The sequence below is a fragment of the Rhinichthys klamathensis genome, unplaced genomic scaffold (assembly GCF_029890125.1).
Source record: "Rhinichthys klamathensis goyatoka isolate OS25496 unplaced genomic scaffold, OSU_Roscu_1.1 h1tg000633l_1, whole genome shotgun sequence".
NCBI lineage: Eukaryota > Metazoa > Chordata > Actinopteri > Cypriniformes > Leuciscidae > Rhinichthys > Rhinichthys klamathensis.
This window is the reverse complement of record NW_026607079.1, coordinates 145560-172500: the sequence shown is the minus strand read 5'-3', so window position 1 is coordinate 172500 and position 26941 is coordinate 145560. Positions and strand designations below refer to the sequence as shown.

The following is a 26941-nucleotide window of genomic DNA, read 5'->3' as shown; positions in this document are numbered from 1 at the left end:
GATCAAACTGTATTGAATAAAGCAACAAAACAATACAGACCTAACACAAAAGTGTGAGTAATGTTTGGAGCCAGAAGGGCGTAAGTCCACTTACGCCCTTCTGGCTCTGAAAAATACAATAAGGACCCACATTTTTGTTCAGAGCCAGAAGGGCGTAAGTGTAGTTGGTGCCCTAAAACTGCATTCAAAATGGCTGACACAACTGCAGACATGGAACTGTCTGAGGCAGAAACGATTTTGATGAATATTATGAAACAAACTGATGAATCCTACACTCACCTAAAGGATTATTAGGAACACCTGTACAATTTCTCATTAATGCAATTATCTAATCAACCAATTACATGGCAGTTGCTTCAATGCATTTAGGGGTGTGGTCCTGGTCAAGACAATCTCCTGAACTCCAAAATGAATATCAGAATGGGAAAGAAAGGTGATTTAAGCAATTTTGAGCGTGGCATGGTTGTTGGTGCCAGACGGGCCGGTCTGAGTATTTCACAATCTGCTCAGTTACTGGGATTTTCACGCACAACCATTTCTAGGGTTTACAAAGAATGGTGTGAAAAGGGAAAAATATCCAGTATGCGGCAGTCCTGTGGGCGAAAATGCCTTGTTGATGCTAGAGGTCAGAGGAGAATGGGCCGACTGATTCAAGCTGATAGAAGAGCAACTTTGACTGAAATAACCACTTGTTACAACCGAGGTATGCAGCAAAGCATTTGTGAAGCCACAACACGCACAACCTTGAGGCGGATGGGCTACAACAGCAGAAGACCCCACCGGGTACCACTCATCTCCACTACAAATAGGAAAAAGAGGCGACAATTTGCAAGAGCTCACCAAAATTGGACAGTTGAAGACTGGAAAAATGTTGCCTGGTCTGATGAGTCTCGATTTCTGTTGAGACATTCAGATTGTAGAGTCAGAATTTGGCGTAAACAGAATGAGAACATGGATCCATCATGCCTTGTTACCACTGTGCAGGCTGGTGGTGGTGGTGGTGTAATGGTGTGGGGGATGTTTTCTTGGCACACTTTAGGCCCCTTAGTGCCAATTGGGCATCGCTTAAATGCCACGGCCTACCTGAGCATTGTTTCTGACCATGACCATCCCTTTATGGCCACCATGTACCCATCCTCTGATGGCTACTTCCAGCAGGATAATGCACCATGTCACAAAGCTCGAATCATTTCAAATTGGTTTCTTGAACATGACAATGAGTTCACTGTACTAAAATGGCCCCCACAGTCACCAGATCTCCAATAGAGCATCTTTGGGATGTGGTGGAACGGGAGCTTTGTGCCCTGGATGTGCATCCCACAAATCTCCATCAACTGCAAGATGCTATCCTATCAATATGGGCCAACATTTCTAAAGAATGCTTTCAGCACCTTATTGAATCAATGCCACGTAGAATTAAGGCAGTTCTGAAGGCGAAAGGGGGTCAAACACAGTATTAGGATGGTGTTCCTAATAATCCTTTAGGTGAGTGTATATTGAAGAAGTTGAAGATGAGTCAGAGTTGTTTGAATGCATTTCCTCACAAGAGTGATGACAGTAAGACATAATCATGCCTTGAGAGCCTTACCTTGTTAGCCTAGCCTAGCATGGCTAACGTTAATCCCATTGGTTTGGTCTGATCTGGCTAACTGTGCCTGTGTTCTGACAGAGAATATTCTTTTGAACTTTCTCATAATCTACTTTACCCTAGCCTTGAACTAATAGATTCAGGGCACTCATGTAGGATATTATATCCTGTATTATGTAGGATATTATATCCATGAGGTGAGGAAGAGAGATCAACTTGAGGGACACATGGAGACAGATGGAGGAAGTGAGTTCTGACTTGCATAGAAAATAAGTTAGAACATTACCTTATCTAATCCTTACCCCGAGTTATTAGTATCAGGGCATTCATGTAGGATATTAATAAATATTAATTATATAATTTAGGGACACAGCATGAGATGAGGGAGAGAGATGAGGGACACATGTAGACAGCAGAAGATGGGGAAAGAGAGACAGGCAGGGACACAGATCATGCAATTGATGAGGGACACATGGAGACAGAAGAAGATCGAGGGACTGAGACAGTAGACATTGAGCCTGTTTAGGAGGGAGGGGTTGAAAGTGGCCAGGAAGAGGATGCCAACACACCACAAAAAGGAAGAAAAAGACAGAGAGATGTTGAAAATTGGAAAAGAAACCAACGTAAAAGGTTAAGAAATTCTGGCCAAGGGTACATTAATTCACATGGCATTCATGTTCCAGGAAGGAAGGTGAGGGAAAAGAACTAAAAAGCAAAAAGAACACGAGAGAACTGTCAATTGAATAGAGTATTGAAAAAAAAAGAATTGTAATGAAATCAATTGAACAACTCATGAATTGCCAATCAGAAGTGTGTTTAGCAAGTTCAGTGACTTTAATTACAGTCTGTAGTGTTCAGCAGATGCCCAGAATGGAAAGGTGAAAAAAAAATAATAATAATAATAATAATAATAATGAATGAGTTAAATGAAAAATAATTACTTGTTCAAGTGTGATTCAAGTGTTAATTATTCAATCAATTCCCCTTTTTATCAAATATTTTCTGCATTGTTCAGCAGATACGCCCAATATGTCCATAGAAGACTTGGAAATGTTTGGTGCCAAAAAGGCGTATCTGACGTTTTTGACATATTTTTTTATTTTTAAATGTTTTAGAACATGTTCATTGTGTTAATATGCCATACATTTTTTACTTAAATACTCATTCATGTAAGTATACCTGTGGTTGCAATGTTTGTGGTTTAAGGTTAATGATACATGTGATTGAAGTGTGGTCAAAATTTTGTTTTGTCTCTCCTGTAAAGTTGGTCAAAAGCCACTTACGCCCCTCTGGCTCCAAGCCCTCGATCTATTCATGATAAAAGTGCATCTATCCATCATAAAAGTGCATCTATTCATGATAAAAGTGCATCTATTCATGATAAAAGTGCATCTATCCATCATAAAAGTGCATCTATCCATGATAGTGCATCTATTCATGATAAAAGTGCATCTACCCATGATAAAAGTGCATCTATCCATCATAAAAGTGCATCTATCCATGATAGTGCATCTATTCATGATAAAAGTGCATCTATCCATCATAAAAGTGCATCTATCCATGATAAAAGTGCATCTGTCCATCATAAAAGTGCATCTATTCATGATAAAAGTGCATCTATCGATGATAGTGCATCTATCCATGATAAAAGTGCATCTATCCATCATAAAAGTGCATCTATCCATGATAAAAGTGCATCTATCCATGATAAAAGTGCATCTATTCATCATAAAAGTGCATCTATTCATGATAAAAGTGCATCTATCCATGATAAAAGTGCATCTATTCATGATAAAAGTGCATCTATCCATCATAAAAGTGCATCTATTCATGATAAAAGTCCATCTACCCATGATAAAAGTGCATCTATTCATGATAAAAGTGCATCTATCCATGATAAAAGTGCATCTATTCATGATAAAAGTGCATCTATCCATGATAAAAGTGCATCTATCCATCATAAAAGTGCATCTATTCATGATAAAAGTGCATCTATTCATGATAAAAGTGCATCTATCCATCATAAAAGTGCATCTATCCATGATAAAAGTGCATCTATTCATGATAAAAGTGCATTTATTCATGATAAAAGTGCATCTATCCATCATAAAAGTGCATCTATTCATGATAAAAATGCATCTATTCATGATAAAAGTGCATCTATCCATCATAAAAGTGCATCTATTCATGATAAAAGTGCATCTATCCATGATAAAAGTGCATCTATTCATGATAAAAGTGCATCTATCCATCATAAAAGTGCATCTACCCATGATAAAAGTGCATCTATCCATCATAAAAGTGCATCTATCCATGATAAAAGTGCATCTATTCATGATAAAAGTGCATGTATCCATCATAAAAGTGCATCTTTTCATGATAAAAATGCATCTATTCATGATAAAAGTGCATCTATCCATCATAAAAGTGCATCTATTCATGATAAAAGTGCATCTATCCATGATAAAAGTGCATCTATTCATGATAAAAGTGCATCTATCCATCATAAAAGTGCATCTACCCATGATAAAAGTGCATCTATCCATCATAAAAGTGCATCTATTCATGATAAAAGTGCATTTATTCATGATAAAAGTGCATCTATCCATCATAAAAGTGCATCTATCCATGATAAAAGTGCATCTATCATCATAAAAGTGCATCTATTCATGATAAAAGTGCATTTATTCATGATAAAAGTGCATCTATCCATGATAAAAGTGCATCTATTCATGATAAAAGTGCATCTATTCATGATAAAAGTGCATCTATTCATGATAAAAGTGCATCTATCCATCATAAAAGTGCATCTATCCATCATAAAAGTGCATCTATTCATGATAAAAGTGCATCTATCCATGATAAAAGTGCATCTATTCATGATAAAAGTGCATCTATCCATCATAAAAGTGCATCTACCCATGATAAAAGTGCATCTATCCATCATAAAAGTGCATCTATTCATGATAAAAGTGCATTTATTCATGATAAAAGTGCATCTATCCATCATAAAAGTGCATCTATCCATGATAAAAGTGCATCTATCATCATAAAAGTGCATCTATTCATGATAAAAGTGCATCTATCCATGATAAAAGTGCATCTATTCATGATAAAAGTGCATCTATTCATGATAAAAGTGCGTCTATTCATTATAAAAGTGCATCTATTCATGATAAAAGTGCATCAATACAATATAACTGTATTCGTCTGAAAGAAGAAAGTCATATACTGTACACATAGGATGACTTCAGGGTGAGTAAATCATGGGCTAATTTTCATTTCGGGCTGAACTATCCCTTTAAGTATTGCTGATTTGCATCAGAATCAGAATAGATCTCTTCATGTTTTTTTTAAAATTAAGTTCTTAAAATATAGTAGATTTTTGCCAACGAATTTTAGTCAGCCATAGTCTTTCGGCTAATTTTTTTAAGGTTATTTTGCATCAGAGTCAGACTAGATATTCTGTTCATATGTTCATGTTCAACTGGATGTTTGTAATAGTTACTAAATATATAACATGATTTCTGTGCAGTTGCTCATGTATTTCAGCTCTCAGTTCCCTCTTCAGATTTGATTTTTCCCAATAAATTTTAGTCAGCCATAGTCTTGTATTTTTTTTTAAATCTTATTAGGTTATTTTGTATCAGAATCAGATCTTTTCTGTTCATATGTTCAACTGGATGTTTGTAATAATTACTAAATATATAGCATGATTCCTCTGCAGTTCCCTCTTTGAAGTTCCAACTAAGTTTCTGTCAGGCTTATTATTTTATTTTATTATTGATTTATTTTTTATTAAATTAAACTTTATTTGTTTTTCATCTTATTTTCTTGGGTTATTTTGCATCAGAATCAGATTAGATCTTTTCTGTTCATATGTTTTTTTGTACTGAAGTTCTTAAAATATATGATCAACTGAATGTTTGTAATAATTACTAAAAAAACAACATGATTTCTGTGCAGTTTTTCTTATATTTCAACTGTTCACTCTTTGGAGTAGATGTTTTGCCAACAAAATTATGCAGTCTCATGGCTATCGATCGATTGATTGATTGATTGATTGATTGATATTGTTTATTTTATTTTACATCAGAATCAGATTGATTTTTTTTTTTTATCAAGTTCTTAAAATATATGACCAACTTACTAAATACATAACATGATTCCTGTGCATTTGCTCTTCTATTATATTTCAGCTCTCAGTTCCCTCTTGCATTTTGATTATTATGACTTCTGTCTCCACCTGCAGGAGGTGTCATGTACTGCACATAGCCAGCATTCACTGAACACACACTTTTAAGTACACAGGCATACATTTGAAGTGTGAACCTGGCACAGAACCAACATTTGTCTCACCGCAGGACTATTTAAGTGATCTGCAAAACACGCTGATTGATGTCCTCCATGTCTCGCTCAGGGTCCTGTGGGAGTCAGTGAGTTTGAGCGTCTCCTGAAGGAGTCTCAGAAGGAGGTTCTGCGTCTCCAGAGACAGCTGTCGGTCTCTTCTACCAGAGATCAGAGCGGCGCGACTGCAGAAAACACTTCAGAGAGACAGGACAGAGACGACAGGGTGAGTGCCGGCACAACACGCGCCTGTTTCCCAACATTGAGCCAAAAATCACATGTGATATGAATATGAACTTAGGAATGTTTATCTATGAAAGACATCAATATTGGGTAACACTTTATATTACGACCCGCAAACAACTGCGTAAGTAAACCGAAATTACGGTGTACGTTACTGTAATTATAGTGTACTTCCGTGTAGGAATAAGGGAACAATATGTTAAGTTTTGGGTAATAAAGGGGTGCAACCAGATATCATTTTTTTGGCTTTACTTTAAGTAGTTTAGTAAGAAAAGCCAATAAATTCAATTTTGATCATACTGTGCTTACATACAGCCATATATATATATATATATATATTAGGGCTGTCAAATGATTAATCGTGATTAATCACATCCAAAATAAAGGTTTTTGTTTACATAATATATGTGGGTGCACTGTGTATGTATAATTATTTTGTATATATATAAATACACACACATGCATGTATATTTAAGAAAAAAAATATTATTTATATATAAAATATTTATATTTATATATAATATAAATTATATATAAATCTATATACAGTATATACATGAAAATATTTCTTAAATATATACAAGCATGCGTGTGTATTTATATATATATAAAATAATTATACACAGTGCACCCACATATATTATGTAAACAAAAACTTTTATTTTGGATGTGATTAATCACGATTAATCACTTGACAGCCCTAATATATATATATATATATATATATATGTATGTATATTTAATTTACAACCCACAGATGTCAAAATTACCCTGTAACTACATTGCACGAGAACATATTTTGCCAGAAATGTGATGATAACTTTTATATACAACAGACGTACAATTTTTGCCTGGAATATATTAACAGAATAGGTAGCTACCCGTTAGTTTTAAAATAATTACAGTATAAATAATGTGCTTGTATATCTGGTTGTACCCCTTTATTACCCAAAAATTAACATATTGTTCCCTCATTCCTACACGGAAGTACACTATAATTACAGAAACGTACACCGTAATTTCGGTTGTGTATGTGTTTGCGGGTCGTACTATAAAGTGTTACCCAATATTTTTTTATTCAATATTATTCTATTTATAACTGGTCAGTTTTTTTTACACAGTTTACTAGAGCTGATTAATTTCGACTACTCATTTAAAAAATATCATGTGGTTGTGTTGATTAACCGGCAAAACCGGCGCATTTTACAGATGAGAATCCATGAAATGCATTATTAGACCGTTTTCTAAGGATGCACAATATTAAAAGCATTTAATAATCATAATATAGCATAGTGCTATTATGAAAACATGAAAGTAGCGATTGAGTTAAAGGATTAGTTCACTTTTAAAAAAACTTTTGCTGCTAATTTACTCACCCCCATGTCATCCAAGATGTCCATGTCTTTCTTTCTTCAGTCGAAAAGAAATGAAGGTTTTTGATGAAAACATTCCAGGATTTTTCTCCATATAATGGACTTCAATGGGGTCCAAACGGTTCAAGGTCCAAATGACAGTTTCAGTGAAGCTTCAAAGGGCTTTAAACGACACCAGACGATGAATAAGGGTCTTATCTAGCGAAACGATCGGTCATTTCAATAATAAATAAAAAGGTTTAAGTTGCGCGTTCGTGCCATCACGTAATACGCAATTACGTTGAAAAGGTCTCACAGAACAGAGCAAGGCGAGCATTTGTTAAACTTAAAAAACTTAAACCTTTTTATTTTTATTGGTTAATTTTTTTATACTGTACATTTATTTAAGTTTATTTAAGTAGCTGAAATAAAATAATTAGTTTTTTTATATATATTTTTTCTGTTAACTTTTCAAATATAATTTTTTTTCATCTAGTTTTTTATTAATTTATTTCAGTTTATTTTTTTTAGTACTAAATGAAAATGAGACATGTGTAGCTTTGATAGCTGAAAACTAGCTGAAATAAAAGTATTTGTATTTAATTTAATTTTAGTTAATGTTTATTTTATTTTAATTAACATATATATATATAGTTTTTTTTTTTTTTTTTTTTTTTTTAGTTAACTAATAACTCTGGTCAATGGTCTCTGCTAAAAGTGTCACAGAAAATTTTTTATGTGTGAAATTATTATAATTTAAGAGATGTTTGGGAAGCAAATTTAAAATTTTCCCATTCTTCCCACATTGTTCATATTATTCTTTTGGAGTCTTTGCTTCCCAATCTGGGTTGTGAAGCAAAACCAGTTGAAACCACTGGCCTACATCCCACTCACCGTCCTGGTTTAATCCGCTCAGTCCACTGGTAAACTGTTGTAATGCTGTTATTGCTCAGCCGTTTCTCCGAGCTCTTAAGTGTCATTGATATAAACGGGAATCTGGAGGATTCTTTCCTGGATGGAGTCACTTCCTCTGTGAAGGAGTCGGGATTATTGTCCACGTGTTTATGATGGGTCTGTTCCTGTGGGGTTTTTTCAGGGCTTATTTTGTGTTTACACTGAAACGAATGATGTTTCTGCTCTTATGTAATGGACTACACCATAATCTGTAATACTGGCTAATGAGCAACTCTACATACTGAACCCAACACAGTGTGTGTGTGTGTACTTGTACAGCTATCTTTGTGAGGACAAAGAGAGTAAAGTGAGGACATTTAGTCCGATCCTCACTTTCGAAGAGCTGTTTAAAGGCCTGTTTGAAGGTCAAGACTTGGTTTTAGGGATTAGGTGATAATTAGGTCAAGGGTAGGGTCAGGTTCAGGTTAGGCAGTCACTGTAACTGTGATGGGCAGAGATTGTGTCAGTCAATGTCCTCACAATGATAGAGTAGATATATGCGGTGTGCATGTGTTCGCATATATATTTATATGTGTGCGTGTATGTGTGTGTATGTTTGTGTTCGTGTGTGTGTGCATGTGTATATGTTTGTGTTCGTGTGTATATGTTTGTGTTCGTGTGTGTGTGTGCGCGTGTGTGGCTGTGTGCATGTGTTTGTGTGCACGCACGTGTGTATGTGTATGTTTGTGTTCGTGTGTGTGTGTGTGTGCATGTGTGTTTGTTCATGTTTGTTTGTGTGCATGTGCGTGCATATGTTTGTGTGTGTTCGTGTTTGTGTGTGTATGTGTGCGTTTGTGTATGTATGCAACTGTGCATGTGCGTGTGTTCATGGATGTTTATATATGTGTGCGTGTATGTGTGTGTGTGCTTGTGTGTGTATGTGTGCGTTTGTGTATGTGTGTGTGTGTTTGTGTATGTGTGCATGTGCGTGTGTTCATGGATGTTTATATATGTGTGCGTGTGTTTGTGTGTATGTGTGTTTATGTGTTTGTGTATGTGTGCATGTGCGTGCGTGTGTTTATGGGTGTTTATATATGTGTGTTTATGTGTGTGTGTGTGTATGTGTTTGTGTATGTGTGCATGTGCATGTGCGTGCGTGTGTTCATGGATGTTTATATATGTGTGTTTGTGTATGTGCGTATGTGTTTGTGTATGTGTGCATGTGCGTCCATGTGTTCATGGATGTTTATATATGTGTGCGTATGTGTGTGTGTTTGTGTTTGTGTGCATGTGCGTCTGTGTGTATATAGATGTTTATATATGTGTGTGTTCGTGTGTGTGTTTGTGTATGTGTGCATGTGCGTCTGTGTGTATATAGATGTTTATATATGTGTGTGTTCGTGTGTGTTTGTGTATATTGCGCATACATAACATTATGACTTTCTGCAAAGCTGCTTGGAAACGCAAACATTGTGAAGCATTATGTAAATAAATTTGAATTGACTTGACGCTTGGTCACACTTCAAGATGAAGTTTGTTGGCGAAATTAAAGTGCTCAGATTTCTTGTAGAATCTCTTTGTACAGTCGATCGCACAGCTCTTTCCCACTTTAGATGTGTGTTTGTGTGTTTTCAGCTCAGTGGGTGTAACCGCAGTGACTCCGCCCACTGTGATGTCATGTGAATACCTTCTATACACCGGTCAAATTCAGCCCGACTCATTGAACATGTTTAAAAAGGGAATTAGGGACTCGGCTCGTAATTCCTCTCACATGCTGCGAGTCGTGACTATCCGAGCATCTCCGATTGACACGCGATGAAGTCCAGTGCATTTTAATTTAATTTAACCTGTATGTGTTAACGATAAAGTGCATGTAGTCTTAGTTTCTTTTTTGATTAGTTCCGTTTCTGTTTTATTCATAGAATTTATTAATATTTTCCATAGAAATCCTGAAGTTTATTTTGGATGTGAAAATGCTTTTTCATACACCAGTTTAACACTCATCTCTGACTCGACCAATGACGCGAGTTGTGGGCGGGACTATCTGTTTGGTGACCAATGGCAGTCAGAGGGCGGAGCAGAAGGTGTGGCTTGGAAAAACACTCATAAATTATACAATAGTGGTGCAGAAAATATCAGTTCTTATCAGTTCATTATGCATTTGTGTGAGCTAAAGGCTTCTTCCTCAATGCTTGAGGTTAGTTTGTGAAATGTGTCCAAACTTTTGTATATCGCAGGATTTGTGTCGCATATTAACGGATAGCATGAAAATACATCCAATTTACTGACCATTTGAAGTTTCAATCTGACCGTCCGCATCGTCTCTGTAAAGCCGTCTCTGGATGAGAACGCCAGTACGGGTAATCTGGACATTTGCGACACACACACACACACACACACACACACACACACACACACACACACACACACACACACACACACACACACACACACACACACACACACACACACGCACACACACACACACACGGGGAAAGAAAGGGGCCATGTTGTGTGCGCTCTAATCCCCTTTGACAGCAGAATGGTACGGTCCCATAATCCTCTGCCTGTTGCCCTGGTAGCGTTGAGAGGTTTTGGATGGTAGCTGCGACTTCGGCCCAAAGCGAACCAAAGATTCCTGCAGTCAGAGAGCGGACACTTGTCTTTCCATCAGCTCACAGGAGAGGGGTAGGTGTGCATGCCTGGCAGATTCATCTTCATACTTTTGAGTTGTTGCAGAGATGAACGGGTTGTAATTGCATGAATGTCGTAATGATGTAACATGCATGTGTTATAAGCGATTGAAGAGTGTGTGTGTGCGCGTGCCGTCAGTGCGGGACAGATTATAACACTCACCTGTCCTGTCATTGGCAGGCGAGCGCCAGCGTATGATTACGGCCCTCGGTGACACATCATATTGCATTTGTGCACAAAATGCACGCGTTATTGTGCATAAACTAAGAGCTGCTGGAGAAGAGGCACTTTTAGGCCTAGTTTGGATGACGCTTTACAAAATTTCGTGTTTTAAAACTAAAAGTTCGCCAGATGTTGGAGTTTGGTGCCAACTGGTGAGACCGATTGCAATGGCAAACGTAAAAGATGCATGACTGACAAAGCTCTGAGTGTGATGCATGTGCTATAGAAGAAAACCAGCGGCAGGCAGGCCAATCCATTAAGGTGCTTTTTAAAGAAGTGATCCAGTTACCCGTTTCAGTAGTCCACGGGATTACAGCAATGTGCTTATAGCCAACGCAGGCCGGCGCATGGGGTCGAACCACAGGCTTGATAAAATACAGCTTAAACCCGAGGCTTGGTTGCAGATCGCTTTACTTTACTGAGTTATAAGTCTTAGTGTAGGATGTTCGCTTTACAAGTGTTAGCTTTAGCCACAGGCAGGCCCAATATAAAGCATCAGTAACTTATAATATCAGTATGAATGCTCTCATAACTATATTTTAGTTCATGCATTTTAGCTTTGAGGCGGCTAATATCTATATGCTATTACTAAAAGTTGACAAACTTTTTGCAGAAATGCACATTTAAACTTTCAGGAACGTCTTGTTCAGTTGTGTCTATTCAACCTGTCAGTGTCTAGCAATAGCAAGTGTCATATGGCAAGCCGTTTTAACTTTTATTCATTTCCAGGATATGAATTGTTGATATCAACAATTACATTTTTGATATCAACAATTGTATTTTCACTAGTGAAATGTCACCATAGACTGCCATTCAAAATCAATTGTTGATATCAAGAATTGATTTCTTACTAGTAGAAATATAATTTTTGATATCAATAATTACATTGTTACTAGTAAAAATGCGAATTCCTGATATCAATAATTAAATTATCACTAGTCTACATGTCTATTCTTGATATCAACAACTGAATTGCTACTAGTAACAATTTTCATTTTTGATATCTGAAAATGTATTTCTGATATCAATATTATTTCAGATATCTAAAATGGCTTTCTTACTAGTAACACATTCATGATATCAGAAATTAACATTGTCACTAGTGAAAATTTAATTAAATTTGATATCAAAAATGAACATTGTTACTAGTAGCAATTCAATTGTTGATATCAAGAATAGACATTTCAACTAGTGACAATTTCACTCTTGATATAAAAAATAAAGGTTTTTACTAGTAAGAATTGTATTTCTGATATGTGAAATTGGAATTTACTAGTAAGAAATAAATTCTTGATATCAAGAATTGATTTTGAATGGCAGCCTATGGTGACATTTCACTAGTGAAAATACAATTACAGATATGAAGAATTATAGTTTTTACTAGTTGCAATTCAATTGTTGATATCAAGAATGATCATTTTAACTAGTGAAAATGTAAATGTTGTCAAGAATTAGCATTGTTACTAGTGAAAATGTCATTCCTGATATCAAAAATTGCCATTGTTACTAGTAGAAATATTATTCCTGATATCAATAATTATAATTTTAACTAGTGAAAATTGAATTGTTGATATCAAGTATTCATATCCTGGAAATGAATGAAAGTTAAAACGGCCTGCCATAAGTGTCATGTTGTGGTTCATGGCTGAGACTTAAGATCTTTTAAAAAATGATTACAAGCTCTATCACTGTTCAGGTCAGCTTTATTTCTATAGCGCTTTATACAGTACAGAGTGTTTCAAAGCAGCTTTTCAGAGATAACAGGAAAATGATGATCCACAGTATGATCTTTTTTGGATTTTGTTTTTTACCCTATTCACCTGTGGTGTCTTTTCTACCCAGCGTTTCCCAACCGTTAAATATTGCGGCTGCATGTGTCTGGCAGTTTAATTAAAAGTGGACGCACAAATCTGTCATTATACGGGTGTTTCGGGGACGATGGAGTGAGAGCCTGGTCAACTGGCTTGATGCCACTTCTGCGCTTTGACTCGTTTCCTTCAAACGGCGGCAGATCATTTCATGCATTACAACTCCAGCGCAAGCTGTGTGTACGACGTGCATGAAGAAACATGACAGGCAGAAGCTCAACCAACTAAAGCAGTTTCAGCTCAAACTTTAGTGCAACATTCACTCTACAAACAGAGATTTTATTTCTGTATATTTCTTCATTGGATTAAACCGAGCTGAATAATGTCACTTGTCTTCTGTAGTAGAGCTGCATTTTTTTTAGGTTCACTTATAATGTTAGAAAGATTTTTACATCCTAATTTAGAAGTTATATGTCATTTTCTATCCTATTTTTGACCCTCTTTTTGAAACACTCAGACTTGGAGGTAAACGCCCTCTGCTATGATTTTGTAAAGCATATTCAAATAATTTTTAATGTCCCCGCCATTACATGCATGGAATTGTTTTGAAAACGTCCGATGTTGAAAAATTCAGCCGTACTTGAGTCTTGGTAATTAATCAATTTGATATATTTATAGTCCTTATGTACTTGTGAGGTTATCACATTAAATCAGCGTTGAAATGAAGACGCTACAGAAAGACTGAAAAACATTTATGCGTATTACAAATGCTTTATAAGTCTTGGCTGTGGCTAAGTTACCACAGTTATAGTTGACAGGATAACTCAGTGTTTTATGTGAATGAGTTATGAATATGTGCCGTCATTTGTTGCATGTCGTTCTAATAATTATCGTTCTTCATTTTCAGTAAAGCGAGTACATATCAAGCGATCTGTAACAGACAAAGCAATAGTGAGACATGGTAAACACACTGTTACTGTCGGATCCAATATAGTCGTCACTGGATCATCTTTTATTTGCGTCTCTTGCTCTTGTATTTATGCTGCTTTCATGTGCTATTGGGAATTTCCTACTTCCCACTCGTGATTACGAGCTCATCGCATTCAGATTTTGACTTGAGAGGCCGTTCATGTCCAATTTATTACACTAAGAAACTTGGTTACGATATTTCCGATAGCATGTGAAGGCAGCATTACCACTACATGACATGTGTGAGTCAGTGGGCGGGGCTAAAGAGGCGATGATGTAGAAGTGGGCGTCGATCTTCTTCTGCGGAGGCGGTCCTTCGTCGCACTGTGACATCATACTGAGTCGCTTTGAGAGCTTAGTTTCAATTAAAGCTGTTTTTGAGCTTTTGAGTTCTGAAACTTACAGGATATTTTTACAGCACAATGACCTCTTATTTGTCAAAATTCAATTCATGCTGTTATTTTCTCATTCGTTCATTAATGTGAAGCTGCTTGTTTGTCTTGTTTAAAGCGCTATAGAAATAAATCTGATGACTATAATTATCTTCAAGACCTTCATCAGACATTAACATTATATGATTATTTATTATTATAAGGCATATAGTAGATTGTCGACGTGTGCAATTGTGACACTTTTGTGATTCTCTTCACTACAGAATTATTCAGTTTCATGCATTTTAAATAAGAAATGATGATGGCCATTTTAATTTAGTTTCCATTTTCTTTGGATTTAGGAAGGGAGGTGCAATAAGAGCCCTAATGACAGTAAAAAAAGAAGTCGTCACTCAGTTCTGCTTGGTTAATTTATCTAGTGAAACATTTCGGTTATTCAGGCGTCCAGTGATGACAGATTTCAGCCGTATCTGGACTAGCGTGTGATAAGCCTTCAATTAGAGCTAATGAAGCTTTTTATGCGGCTGATTGTAAACGGTTTAAGCAGATTTATCATTTTGCATTGCTGTGTAAACTTTTGTTTGCTTGTCACTGTCACTTACATTTGAGTATTACAGATTATTTTATGTATTAAGAATTGTTTTATGAAAGCTCATTGGTAATAATCCACCTTATAATGCATTGTATGGTCTCATGAATAATTGTAACCACAGTTATAATACATTATAATACTTATCTATGCATTGAACACACCTTTAGAAATTATAATGCATTAAAATACATGACAAACCACCAATTTTGGATGTAACAAGGAATCTGCAAATATTACAATGCATTTTAACTTTGGTTAAAATTATTTATCAAAAGATATAATGTGCATTTCAGAACATTATGAATACCTTATAATGCTTTATACACAGGGCCAAAACTATTTTTTTTGCCACACCTGCCAATGGCCGTTGACTTAATAATGTACCGGCCATTAAAAAATAAAATAAATCCTTATTAAAGTTGTTTTGATAAGTAGTTTGATTAACATTAAAAACAGACAGTAGCAGGGATATTAGGCTGATGTCACTTTAAGACCTGGATCCAATATACTGTTACACATGCGACTGTTTACGTTGACTTAAGAAATAACTGACTGTGTATGAGGATACTTGCCAAGATGGGCCTTTTGACATCATTTAGTTTTAATTAGGGCTGTCAGTTAAATGCGCTATTAACGGCGTTAACGCAAACCCATTTTAACGGCGTACATTTTTTTATCGCGCGATTAATGGTCTTTTTGGCCTAGTAAACTTTGTAGTTTTTTTCACATGCTTTTGCAACAGGACGCGGCATGCGCGGCGCTATGAAACCCATTCATTTCAATGGCTTGCGCCGCGCGAGGACGTTTTGTTGCTTCGTCGACCAAAGCGCAAGCGGATCTAGCTAGACCGGGAACAAAACAACAGGCACGACGCCGCACACACTTGTTTGGGCTTGCGAGCCGGCCGAATAGTAGGTTAACGTTACGTTTTGAGTGGATGACGAGCGCGAGACGCCGAAATGGATGCCAATAAGATTCTGAATGGAAAGTTTACTTTTAAAAAGTTGCCAAATGGTCCCATTGACAAGACCAAAGTGATCTGTGTGTTTTGTCGTTGTGAACTGAGCTATCATCATCGCAGCACGTCCAGTCTGAAACACCACTTGATGATGGCCAAGCACACACACACACACACACACACACACACAGCTGATGCGAATTCTCCGCCCCCTCGTCAATATCAAGACCTCTCAGTATTTCTTTCACCCTTTTATTGATGGACAGTGTTACATTGTGTGAGAGATTATTTGCTCCAAGTGAGAATGTTAGTGTGAAATTGAACACAGTATATGCCAATGTTGTTTTCAATAAAAAAACTTTTGCACAAAGCAAGCCGATCCACTTTTCCATGTTGATAAGAGCATTAAAATGAGAAAAAATAATGGGACAAAAAGAAATCAAGAGACATTTAGAATAGATCAAATGTGCGATTAATCGCGAGTTAACTATGACATGTCCCCCCCACATTTCAAAATCTAAGTTTTGTCCCCCCCACTATTTCCCAATGTAAGATTTTGTTTTGCACTGCCTGCCTATCTCTGCCGATTTCAGAGTCTCCAAATGAATCCATTCGGCAACTTTTAAATACATAATTCGGCCGTATTCTTCAGCTGCTAATCTCGTTGTCAGTCGACCATGATCGCCCACCGCTCGTGCATGCGCATCTAGGTGACACGGATAAATGTACGCAGCGATATATAATGAGTGTTCCTGGGAGATCCTAGTTGCGCGGGATGTGGAAGCGTGCAAAAGTTCCAGAAATGTACATAAAGTGCCCTGGCCTTGAATGACAAGGTAAGGAAAATAAGACTAAATCTAAATTAAATAACCAAGACTATTGGCCATGTGATTTTTCTCAGGAGATGTTTTGAGCATTTTACTTCAGACACCGGATTATCAGCAAACTGCCAAGAGAACGGCTAGCATGGCTACTCAAAATAAACTAGCAATCTATTCAGGCAGCATATTTGTGTTTGATCTGTGTGAATTACAGAAATATAAGACTTGCTAGACCTACTTTTAGCTACCAAGGAACCTTTCCACAAGGATAGATTGATTTTATTTTTCAATCTATCCTTGGGGGGTAAGCTAGGTGGTTAATGGAAATTCAATCAACCATTTATTTGAGTTTTTAATTTTAGTTAATCAGTACATGACTGATTAACAGTAATGTAAATGCTAAATGTCCTAATACCTGTTGATACTACAACAATGCAAAGTATATGCTCTTAACCTTGCAGTTTTTCACATATCATGTAAGACTCATTTTCTCAATTTCTTTGCACAAAACTCTCCAGAAAGTGCCATTTAATGGTTTATTTTTAAAAAAAAATTCCCGGGGGACCCCCTAAGGAGAGCCCACATAAAAAATCCCAATTTAATCACTGCTTAGAACCAAACTAAGTAATACAGTCTGTTCCCATAAGTCTTTAGAAATTAGCATTTAAGTGCCTTATATATAAAAAAATATATACAAAAATTCGGGACATCCCCCCCCCTAGCATTTACTGTCCCCCCCCCCCCAGGTTCATAATTGCTCCTACGCCCCTGACTATGACATTAATGCGATTAATCGCGATTAAATATTTTAATCGTTTGACAGCACTAGTTTAAATATGTCTGTTCAAGCATAAGAAGACGTGAAAGGAGAGCTCAGTTCAGTATTCGCGCGCTGTCTGAGACGTGGATTTCTAAGTGCGCGCTTCGCTAACGAGTTACAAATTGAGTTCCCTTTCGTGTCTTATGCTTGAACAGACATATTAAAACTAAATGATGTCAAAAGGCCCGTCTTGGCAAGGATCCTCAAATACACAGTCAGTTATTTCTTAAGTCAACGTAAACAGTCGCATGTGTAACAGTATATTGGATCCAGGTCTTAAAGTGACATCAGCCTAATATTCCTGCTACTGTCTGTTTTTAATGTTAATCAAACTACTTATCAAAACAATTCACAAAAATGTTACCGGCGATTGACACTGTTTCATATACTCGCCTACATCGATAATTTTAAGTATTTTATGATGGAACGAACAACTCGTCTCTTGAAGCATTCATTGATTATAAGGAACAGAACAATATATTTTGAAGGGGTCATATAATGGTATTTTCATTATTTTCATTATTTTGTTTATTGGATGTAATAGAATAGGTTCACATGCTATAATGTTCAAAAAACACATTATTTTTCACTTATACTACAGGGCTGTTGAATGCTTGATTCTGATTGGTTGAGAAACGTTCTAAGGTGTGCAATTATTTTCAGGGAAACGCACGGCTAAAGTAGTTCCAGGCAGGTCTTGACCGCATTACAGTTCCATATCACTTCGCGTAGTTAACTGTAATAACGGAAAATAGGATACAATTCATAACAAGAAAAACATGCAGCCACATGCGCTTGATCTGCAATTTTCGATGTCTATCTTCACAATCAATGGACACATGCAGTTTAATTTTAATAAATAAAGTATATAGCCCTATATAGTCAATAGAAAATTAAACTGAATTGGCCTATAAATAATTGATAGTCCTGCTGCACGGGTTTTCGTAATTATTGCAGATAATAGGCTATAACAAATTAATAATTATTGATAGGCCTATACTTGTTAATAGGACTTTGTGTTTCATTTATTACTGTCAATATTAGGAAAAAAGCATGAACGAACTAATTAAAATGAATTTAATTAATTAATAAATAATAACATTGAACACATGCTTCTCTCTCTCTCTCTCTCTCTCTCTCTCTCTCTCTCTCTCTCTCTCTCTCTCTCTCTCTCTCTCTCTCTAATAACTGCATTAATAACTGCATAAAGCCGGGGACACACTTATTGTAAGGCCGGTTATGAATGTAATTTGATACTTTGTTATGATTGATCATGCCCAAACGCATGTTCAGCGCGTTCAGTTTAAAATCTTCTGCAGTCGATGGAAACAGTCAGAGAATGTTTCAGCCAGTCGGTAAGTATGTCCATCATTAGTCTCCTATCAGTGGCTCAAACCTCCGTTACTAACTCTAAAATGACGTTTTGAAATTAACGGAGGCATGGGATTAGATGCGCAAGAAATTAGTCCTACATACAAGAGCGTTTTAATGACAAAAACTTCACAAACGTCTTGAAATACATCATTTGAACAATGTTTCGGGGTGTGGTAACTGTAGTATAAGCGGAATAATTGACTTAAGACCGTTGAATTATTAGAAAAATAATGCACACCCAAGGTGTAACGGCCACTCCGCTTCGCGTCGTGACCACATTACCACCTCGGGTGTGCATTATTTTTCTAATAATTCAACGGCCTGTCGTCAATTATTCCTTACATACTGTACATTATTGTAGCTCCACTATTCAGTCTGAAACGCTTTGATATCTACAAAAGCCCCTCCTTCTGAAAAGCGCAGAGTGCTCTGATTGGCCAGCAGACTCAGTGCGTTGTGATTGGCCGAACACCTCGAGGGCGTGTCGGAAATGTAACTCCCCTTACCATAATCACGAGCTTCAGCTTCCAAGGCGTTAATCATTTGCAAACACACAGTTAATAACAATGTCGTCGTTTTATCATATCAGTTCAAGCCCGAGTCGGATTCTGAAAATGGAGATGATCAAGCCGATCGATCGGACACAACTTTGCGAGCAGAACGTTTCAGTCTTTGTTCATATACTTTCTTAGGTTCAGGAAGCCGTCCTCTGTAAAATACGCTTTACACAAGGGGAAGGGGCCCTATTTTAACGATCTAAAACGCATATGTCAAGCGCAAAGCGCAAGTAACTTTGTGGGCGGATCTCGGCGCTGTTGCTATTTTTTTTTTTTTTTTTATTGTAAAGTTTTTATTGAGCATATATATATCTTATACATTTTTCAATCAACAGTACGAGAGAGGCTCAAATATTTTTATATAACTGTACATAGAAACAAAAACAAAAACAAACAAAGCGGAAGTAGAATACAGTTTTGTAGCAGGAAGTACAATAATAATTAATATGAATAAAGTGAAAGGAAATAAGTATTTATACAGATATTGATTGTAAGAAGTCTATAAAGGGTTGCCAAATCTTATGAAAACCTGCAAGGTTGTCCTTCAACAAATATCTAATTTTTTCCAAATGTAAAGTATTGGACATATCCCGAAGCCACATTTTGTCATTGGGTATTGCTGGTCCTTTCCATGACATCAGGAGTAACTTTTTTGCAGTAATAAGAGAGTAGGAAATGAACCGCTGCTGGGCTGAAGTCAATTTTCTAAAAAAATGTGATGTGCCAAGGATAATCAACAATGGTTCCGGTGATAATGTAATCTTAAAAATTCTTGATAGTACATTAAATACATCAGACCAGTAAGTGGCAACTTTAGGACAAGAAAAAAAAGCATGAAAAAGTGTTGCATTGAGGGACTGACATTTATCACAGTTTGATAAAGCGTTCGGGAAAATGCTGTGGATCTTTACTTTTGAAAAATGAAGCCTATGTATAATTTTGAACTGTATAAGACAATGTCTCGTATTATTGGAGCAGGAGTGTATGTTTTCCAGAGATTCTTCCCAGATGTCATTAGGAATATGGATACCCATATCCTTCTCCCAACTATCTTTATATTTGTTGGACGAGGGGGAAGACATTGTTTGTAGTTTGTTATATATATTAGAGATAAATTTATCTTTATATGGGGGTATAGTGAAACATTCATCTAGCATAGACTGTGGTTGTGTCTCGAAACCTGGCATGAGTTTTCGGATGTAGTCTCTGACCTGTAGGTATCTAAAGAAATTATTGCGATGTAGTTTGAACTTTGTCTGCAGTTGTGCAAAGGAAGCAAATTTACCCTCAGTATACAGATCACGAATACAACATAATCCTAATTTTCTCCATTCAGAAAACGTCAGATCTAAATTAGAAGGGGCAAAGGATGGATTTTTTGCAATTGGTAAAGAAAGGGGTAATGTTTTGTGGGTAAAATGCGACTTGATTTGCTTCCATATACGAAATAAATTATGTATGATTGGATTTTGAACGTCCTTTGATTTGTCAAGCGTCGTTGGTGAAAGTACTAGGGCTGCAGGTAAATATGGATCACAGTCTTCCATTTCAATAGCTAACCAAGGGGGAAGTGTGTTAGAAGTGATGTTGAAGGAGTTTATACTTTTAAAAGCGCACGCCCAGTAATACATCATGAAATTTGGGAGGGATAGACCTCCGTTTGTTTTAGATTTGGTTAAATGTTTTTTGTTAATTCTTGGAGTTCTGTAATCCCACAGAAAGGGTTGAATAATTGAATCAATTTTCTTGAAAAAGGATTTTGTTAAGAAAACAGGAATATTTTGAAACAAGTATAGAATTTGTGGTAGAAAGATCATCTTGATGGCATTTATCCTCCCAAGTAGTGATATTGGTAAGGTTTTCCAAAACTGAATTTTGTTTTTAAGTTGTTCCAATAAAGTTAGATTGCATGAGAGAGGAAAGTTGCTTTGTAACCTCTATGCCTAAGTATGTAAATTTATCTGTGCACTGTAAGAAGTCGTTCAGTGCTATTGTCCATATGACTTAATTTTAAAAACTATATTTATTCCAATAAATTAATTTATTTTTCTTTGTTTGTTTTTTGAGTTATTGATAAGTAAAAAGGGGGAATATTTTCGTAACTTAATATTTTGTATAATAAAATTAATTTCATTGGACTTCACCATAAATTGATTTTACAAAACTCATTTTAAAAGTTTATATCAGACGTGTTAAAAAGACACGAGTCGACCCGCCCACCTGCAGCAACGGAAAAACAAGCCCGGGCAAATCCTTCTCGTCTGTTCCAGGAGTTTTTCGAACAGGGTTTTCCACGGATCCGGATAATTAATACTTCACGTACGACATGTAAGTAACTCTTTGTATTGTTAAAAGTTAGATTTTACCCTAATTAACTTGTTTGTGTTGTGCAGTCTGTAAAAGCATCTCTCTGTTTCCTACAAGCTTTTGCGACTGCCAACTTCGAATTTCATTTTCGAATTTTCATCTCAAACAGTTCGTTAACTTCAGTCACATACTGTATACATCTGCGTGTGTGTGCGTTGTACGATTAACGTTGTCTTTGTGTGATATTTTAATGTTTCAGAGGTGTTTGTAACTTCTTCAAAAACATTGTCGTGGCTTCGACGTAGTTTTGCAGTGGACTCATGGACGTTAGCTCTCCACAGTTAGCTCTTTAGTGCCAAGGGAGGAGCATCTTGATGGAACTGATACAGGTGGGTCAAAAGTGGTTACAAAGTTAAAAGTTTCAATATTAATCAATTGAGTAGTTTGTTTTTCAGTTATCTTGCTTATATGGGAGGTTTTTTGTTTTGTTAATTTAATATATATTTTTAAATAGTCTCATGTGTGTTATTACTATTAATCTATTATAATTAGGGGTGTAACAATATATCGTGTCACAATATATCGCAATACAAAAATGCAACAATACGTATCGTGGATAGTGACAATATGTATCGTGGATAGTCCCCCCAAAATAAAAATTACTGTGTGAGAAAAAAATTCAAGTTTTCAGAGTTTTAGTGTCAGTACTACATTAAACTACTATATATAATGTTAATTATAATGTATAAAAATGCAATCTGGGAATATTTGTGGGTCCTGATAATGCCAAATGTCTGATGTTACCAGTAAAAAGTGGCCGACATTATTTTAAATATATCTAGTCAGTGAAAGAGTGCAAGCATATTCATCTAAAATAATTCAGTATTTTCAGCTTCAGAATCTTGAATATTTTTATTCTGGTGTCACCATTGTCCTTGGGTTACAAGCACCAAGTCCAAGCCTATTCATTTAAACCCACAATGTATTATCAAATTTAGCATTTTAATCAACAGTACATTTTTTGTTAACCCTTTATCATATGTCTTGGAGTATCGCAATAATATCGTATCGTGAGTTCAGTATCGTGATATGTATCGAATCGTGACATGAGGGTATCGTTACACCCCTAATTATAATTAATAATAAAGACAAACTAATGCAGACCTACAGTAATGATGGCATTACAGGGTTGCAGTGAATTTACCAACAACAATAATTTATTCATTATTGTTCTATTAACTAGGACCCAAGTGCCACTGCAGTGAAGAAGAGAGATGTCACTCTTAAGATGCCTCTTCGAGTATATGGGAAAGAGTGGACAGGAGCTCATCTCTGATTACTGTGTAAGTATTGTCTCAAAGCAGGTTAGGCTCAGTATGGTGTACAGGTTTAAATTGTGCTGACTGTTAATGTGAAGTGACTGAACCAACATTTGGCAGGTGGTTGTGGAGTATTTGTTTTTCATCAATAAATGAAATTGTTTGTCTTAAATACTTTATCTTTTATCTCAAAGGGAGCTGCAGAGACCACAGTTCATGAGGACCTGAAAATGAGCATCTATGTCTGCCGTGAGCCAGATGCAGTAAGAATTGAGGGAATGCAGTCCTTACCAATCTTGGAAATCTGGCTAAAGCATGCTGCTTACTGCTTGGGTTAACATATGCACTTATCTTGAGTATCCATCCAAGCTTTCCAAAACATATGAGGTGTTTCAAAGACTTTTCCTGGGACTTGACACACTGCACCCAAAACCAAGCCCCAAGTTCTTGACTCTAAAAAAACAATCTCCTTGCCTAGGCACTCAGACATGACTGTCACTCTGCACTTGTGAACAGCTCATTTTGAATATGGCTTGTGAATTGTTACAAAAGTGCCTATTGACTTCATTTTAAAATGTTGTAACATTATGTATGCAGTGACAAACTGTAACCTGCACTTTATTAGCTGAGGGTATGCTTTCTTTAATGCATGAATACAGATGTTATTGATTGTTTATACTGTCCAGCTCATTGTTACTGTTTGGATATGCCAATGATTTAATAAATGTTGAAAATTGACATAATGGCAACTAATTATTTGAAACTGTTTACACTTCCAAAACAAAGAAAGGGGAAATTGGTCAAAATTAATAAATCAGAGGACATTAACTAGTATTTTTTTAATTTAAATGTTACCTATTTTAATTAAGTCTAATGTGTATAATATGCTGATAATTTTAACATTGATTGTACTCAATTTTTTGGCTTTTTCAGATAATGCTACTTAATAATATGCATTTCAATGTATGCGAAAAGATTAGGTTGTTCATACTCAAAATATCAGTTAGTTCACTAAACTTCTAAAAAGTAGTTGGAAAATGTTGTCTTAATTTTATTGAGTTAGATCCAAGTAACAGTTTTTACAGTGTGGTAACCTTAAAGGGGAATCTTGCTAACTTTGTTTGAGGGATGTCATGAACTGGCATTAGTAAACTCTTGGTCCAATTTATCCGATATCCTGAAAATTTCCCAAACATTTCAATTTTTTCAAGAATGGATGGAATAGAGAGGGGAGGTTTGGTCACATATAGCAGAATATCATCTGCATATAGCGAAATTTTATTTATTGTGGTCTTAGTCTGATAGTCATATATTTGGGGGTCTAAACGGATACTTTGTGCAAGTGGTTCAATAGCAAGTGCAAAAATTAATGCTGACAGGGGACATCCTTGCCGTGTTCCTCTGAACAGATTAAATGAGGAAGACAAGTTGCGATTTGTATGAATTTGTGCTTTAGGATTTGTATATAAGAGTCTTATCCAATTTATGAACCTCATACCTAAATTAAGTCGTTTAAGTACTTCGAACAGATATTCCCACTCTATCTGATCAAACGCTTTTTCCGCATCGAGAGTCAATATGGCTAGATCGTTGTGAATTTTCCTGTCAGTATATAGAATATCAAACAATCGTCGTAAATTAGAAGTTGAGGACCTATTTGATATAAAGCCCGTTTGATCGTTGTGAACTATTGTATTCATTAGAGGAGTTAATCTATTGGCCAGGATTTTTGCATATATTTTATAATCTATGTTTAATAGAGAAATTGGACGGTATGAGCCTACATTTAGCTCGTCTTTACCTTTTTAATGAATAACCGTGATTGTAGCCTGAGTTAATGTTGGTGGTAGGGTGCCATCTAATTGGGCCTGGTTGTACATTCTATGGAGAAATGGTGTAAGAATATTACTGAATTTTTTATAAAGTTCAACCGGTATGCCATCGGGGCCAGGTGATTTTCTGCTTTTAAGGGAGGCTATTGCCTTTTGTATTTCTGTGGAGTGAATATCTGTATTAAGTCTTTCCGAGTCTTCAGGTGAGATTCTTGATAAGTTACATTCGTCTAGAAAAGTATTCATAGTATTAGGATCACTATTACATTTTGAGGTGTACAAGTCAGAATAAAACTGTAAAAAACGCGCATTTATTATTTTTGGGTTAAGTAATATATGTCCCCTGTCATCCCTAATCTTGTGAATAGCTCGGTCGGCTTCTATTTTTCTAAGTTGACGAGCTAATAATTTGTGAGGTTTCTCTCCGAATTCAAAGTATTTTTGTTTAATGAATAAAAAAGCTGAAGTAATTTTCCTAGAGAGAAGTTGATTGAGTTGATATTTCAGCTTAGTTATTTCTCAATGCAAGTCGGGAGTGGGATTTAAAGCATTCTGTCGGTCTAACTGTTGTATCTGTTCTTCAAGATGTTTACATTGAGTTACTTCTTTTTTCTTTTTGGCCGCTTCATATGAGATTACACATCCTCTCAGATAGGCTTTGAAAGCCTCCCATAAAGTGCATGATGTGACTTCTGGGGTATCATTGGTTTCAAAATATAATTTTATTTGAGCTTCAATGAATTCACAAAACTCCTTGTCTGTCAATAAATGAGGATTTAGTCTCCAAGATCTACTGGGTTGCCTTCCAAATTTAAATTGAATGTTAATGGGCTGTGGTCTGAGATTGATATGGTGTGATAATTCACATCAGTTGTGAATGGAACTAGTCGAGCGTCGATTAGAAAATAATCAATTCTACTATAAGAGTTGTGGACTGCCGAAAAAAAAGAATAATCCCTGCCAGATGGGTTGTTAAAACGCCATAAATCTATTAAATTCATACTTTTAAAGAATGAATTTAAAAGAACACATGAATTATTTTTGGGTATTTTACGAGAAGATGATCGATCAAGAAATGGGTCTAAAGGTGTGTTAAAATCTCCTCCTATTATTAACGTAGTCTGTGACAGATTGGGGAGTAAACTGAAGACTTTCTTAAAAAATGCAGGATTATCCATATTGGGAGCGTATATATTGACAAGAGTTAGAGATGTGTTGTATATCTCTCCCGAGACAATGATATAGCGACCATCTTTATCGGCTATGGTGGAATTATGGATAAAGGGTACCCCTTTCTTTATTATAATGGCTGCGCCTCTTGCTTTTGTGGAGAAGGACGTGTGGTATATCTCTTTTACCCATTTAGCTTTCAGTCTGTTATGAAAATTGTTTTTTAAATGTGTCTCTTGTAAAAAAGATATGTCTGAGTGTAATGACTTTAAGTGATTCAAAACTTTACCTCTTTTCACCGGGTTGTTTGCGCCCCGTATATTCCAACTTGTAAATGTCAGTCCCTTTTTAACATTCAGTACGTCCGTCATATGTAATAGGAAGGAAAATTGGCATATGAGTGAAATAGGAAATCAAGTATCTATGCATTATAGTGAAAGAAATCATCTTCAATTGCTGCACAAAATTTGTAATTCCGCATACTCACAAACACACAAATAGTAAACAACAAATAAATGAACAACATAAACTTAAATACCTTAGGCTAATCTAGAGTAGCCGCAGGAAAACAGTTAGCGGGAAAAAGCCAAAAAAAACAAAAACGAAACTTCCCTGTATGAGTAACCTAACTTATGAAGACTGTTACTCCCAAACTATAAAGTCATGGCCATTTGTAACACAG

At 36.0% G+C, this 26941-nt stretch overlaps 1 protein-coding gene across 14 annotated transcripts in view; it reads left to right on the top strand.

Moving 5' to 3' along the window:
- Positions 1-26941, top strand: part of LOC130076194 (peripheral-type benzodiazepine receptor-associated protein 1) — a 187628-nt gene that overhangs the window by 88995 nt on the left and 71692 nt on the right. For all 14 annotated transcript variants that reach the window (XM_056241180.1, XM_056241189.1, XM_056241178.1 and 11 more), the window contains one exon: positions 6009-6161. In XM_056241180.1, coding sequence (XP_056097155.1) covers positions 6009-6161 — 153 coding nt within the window. The remainder of the gene's footprint in view (positions 1-6008; positions 6162-26941) is intronic.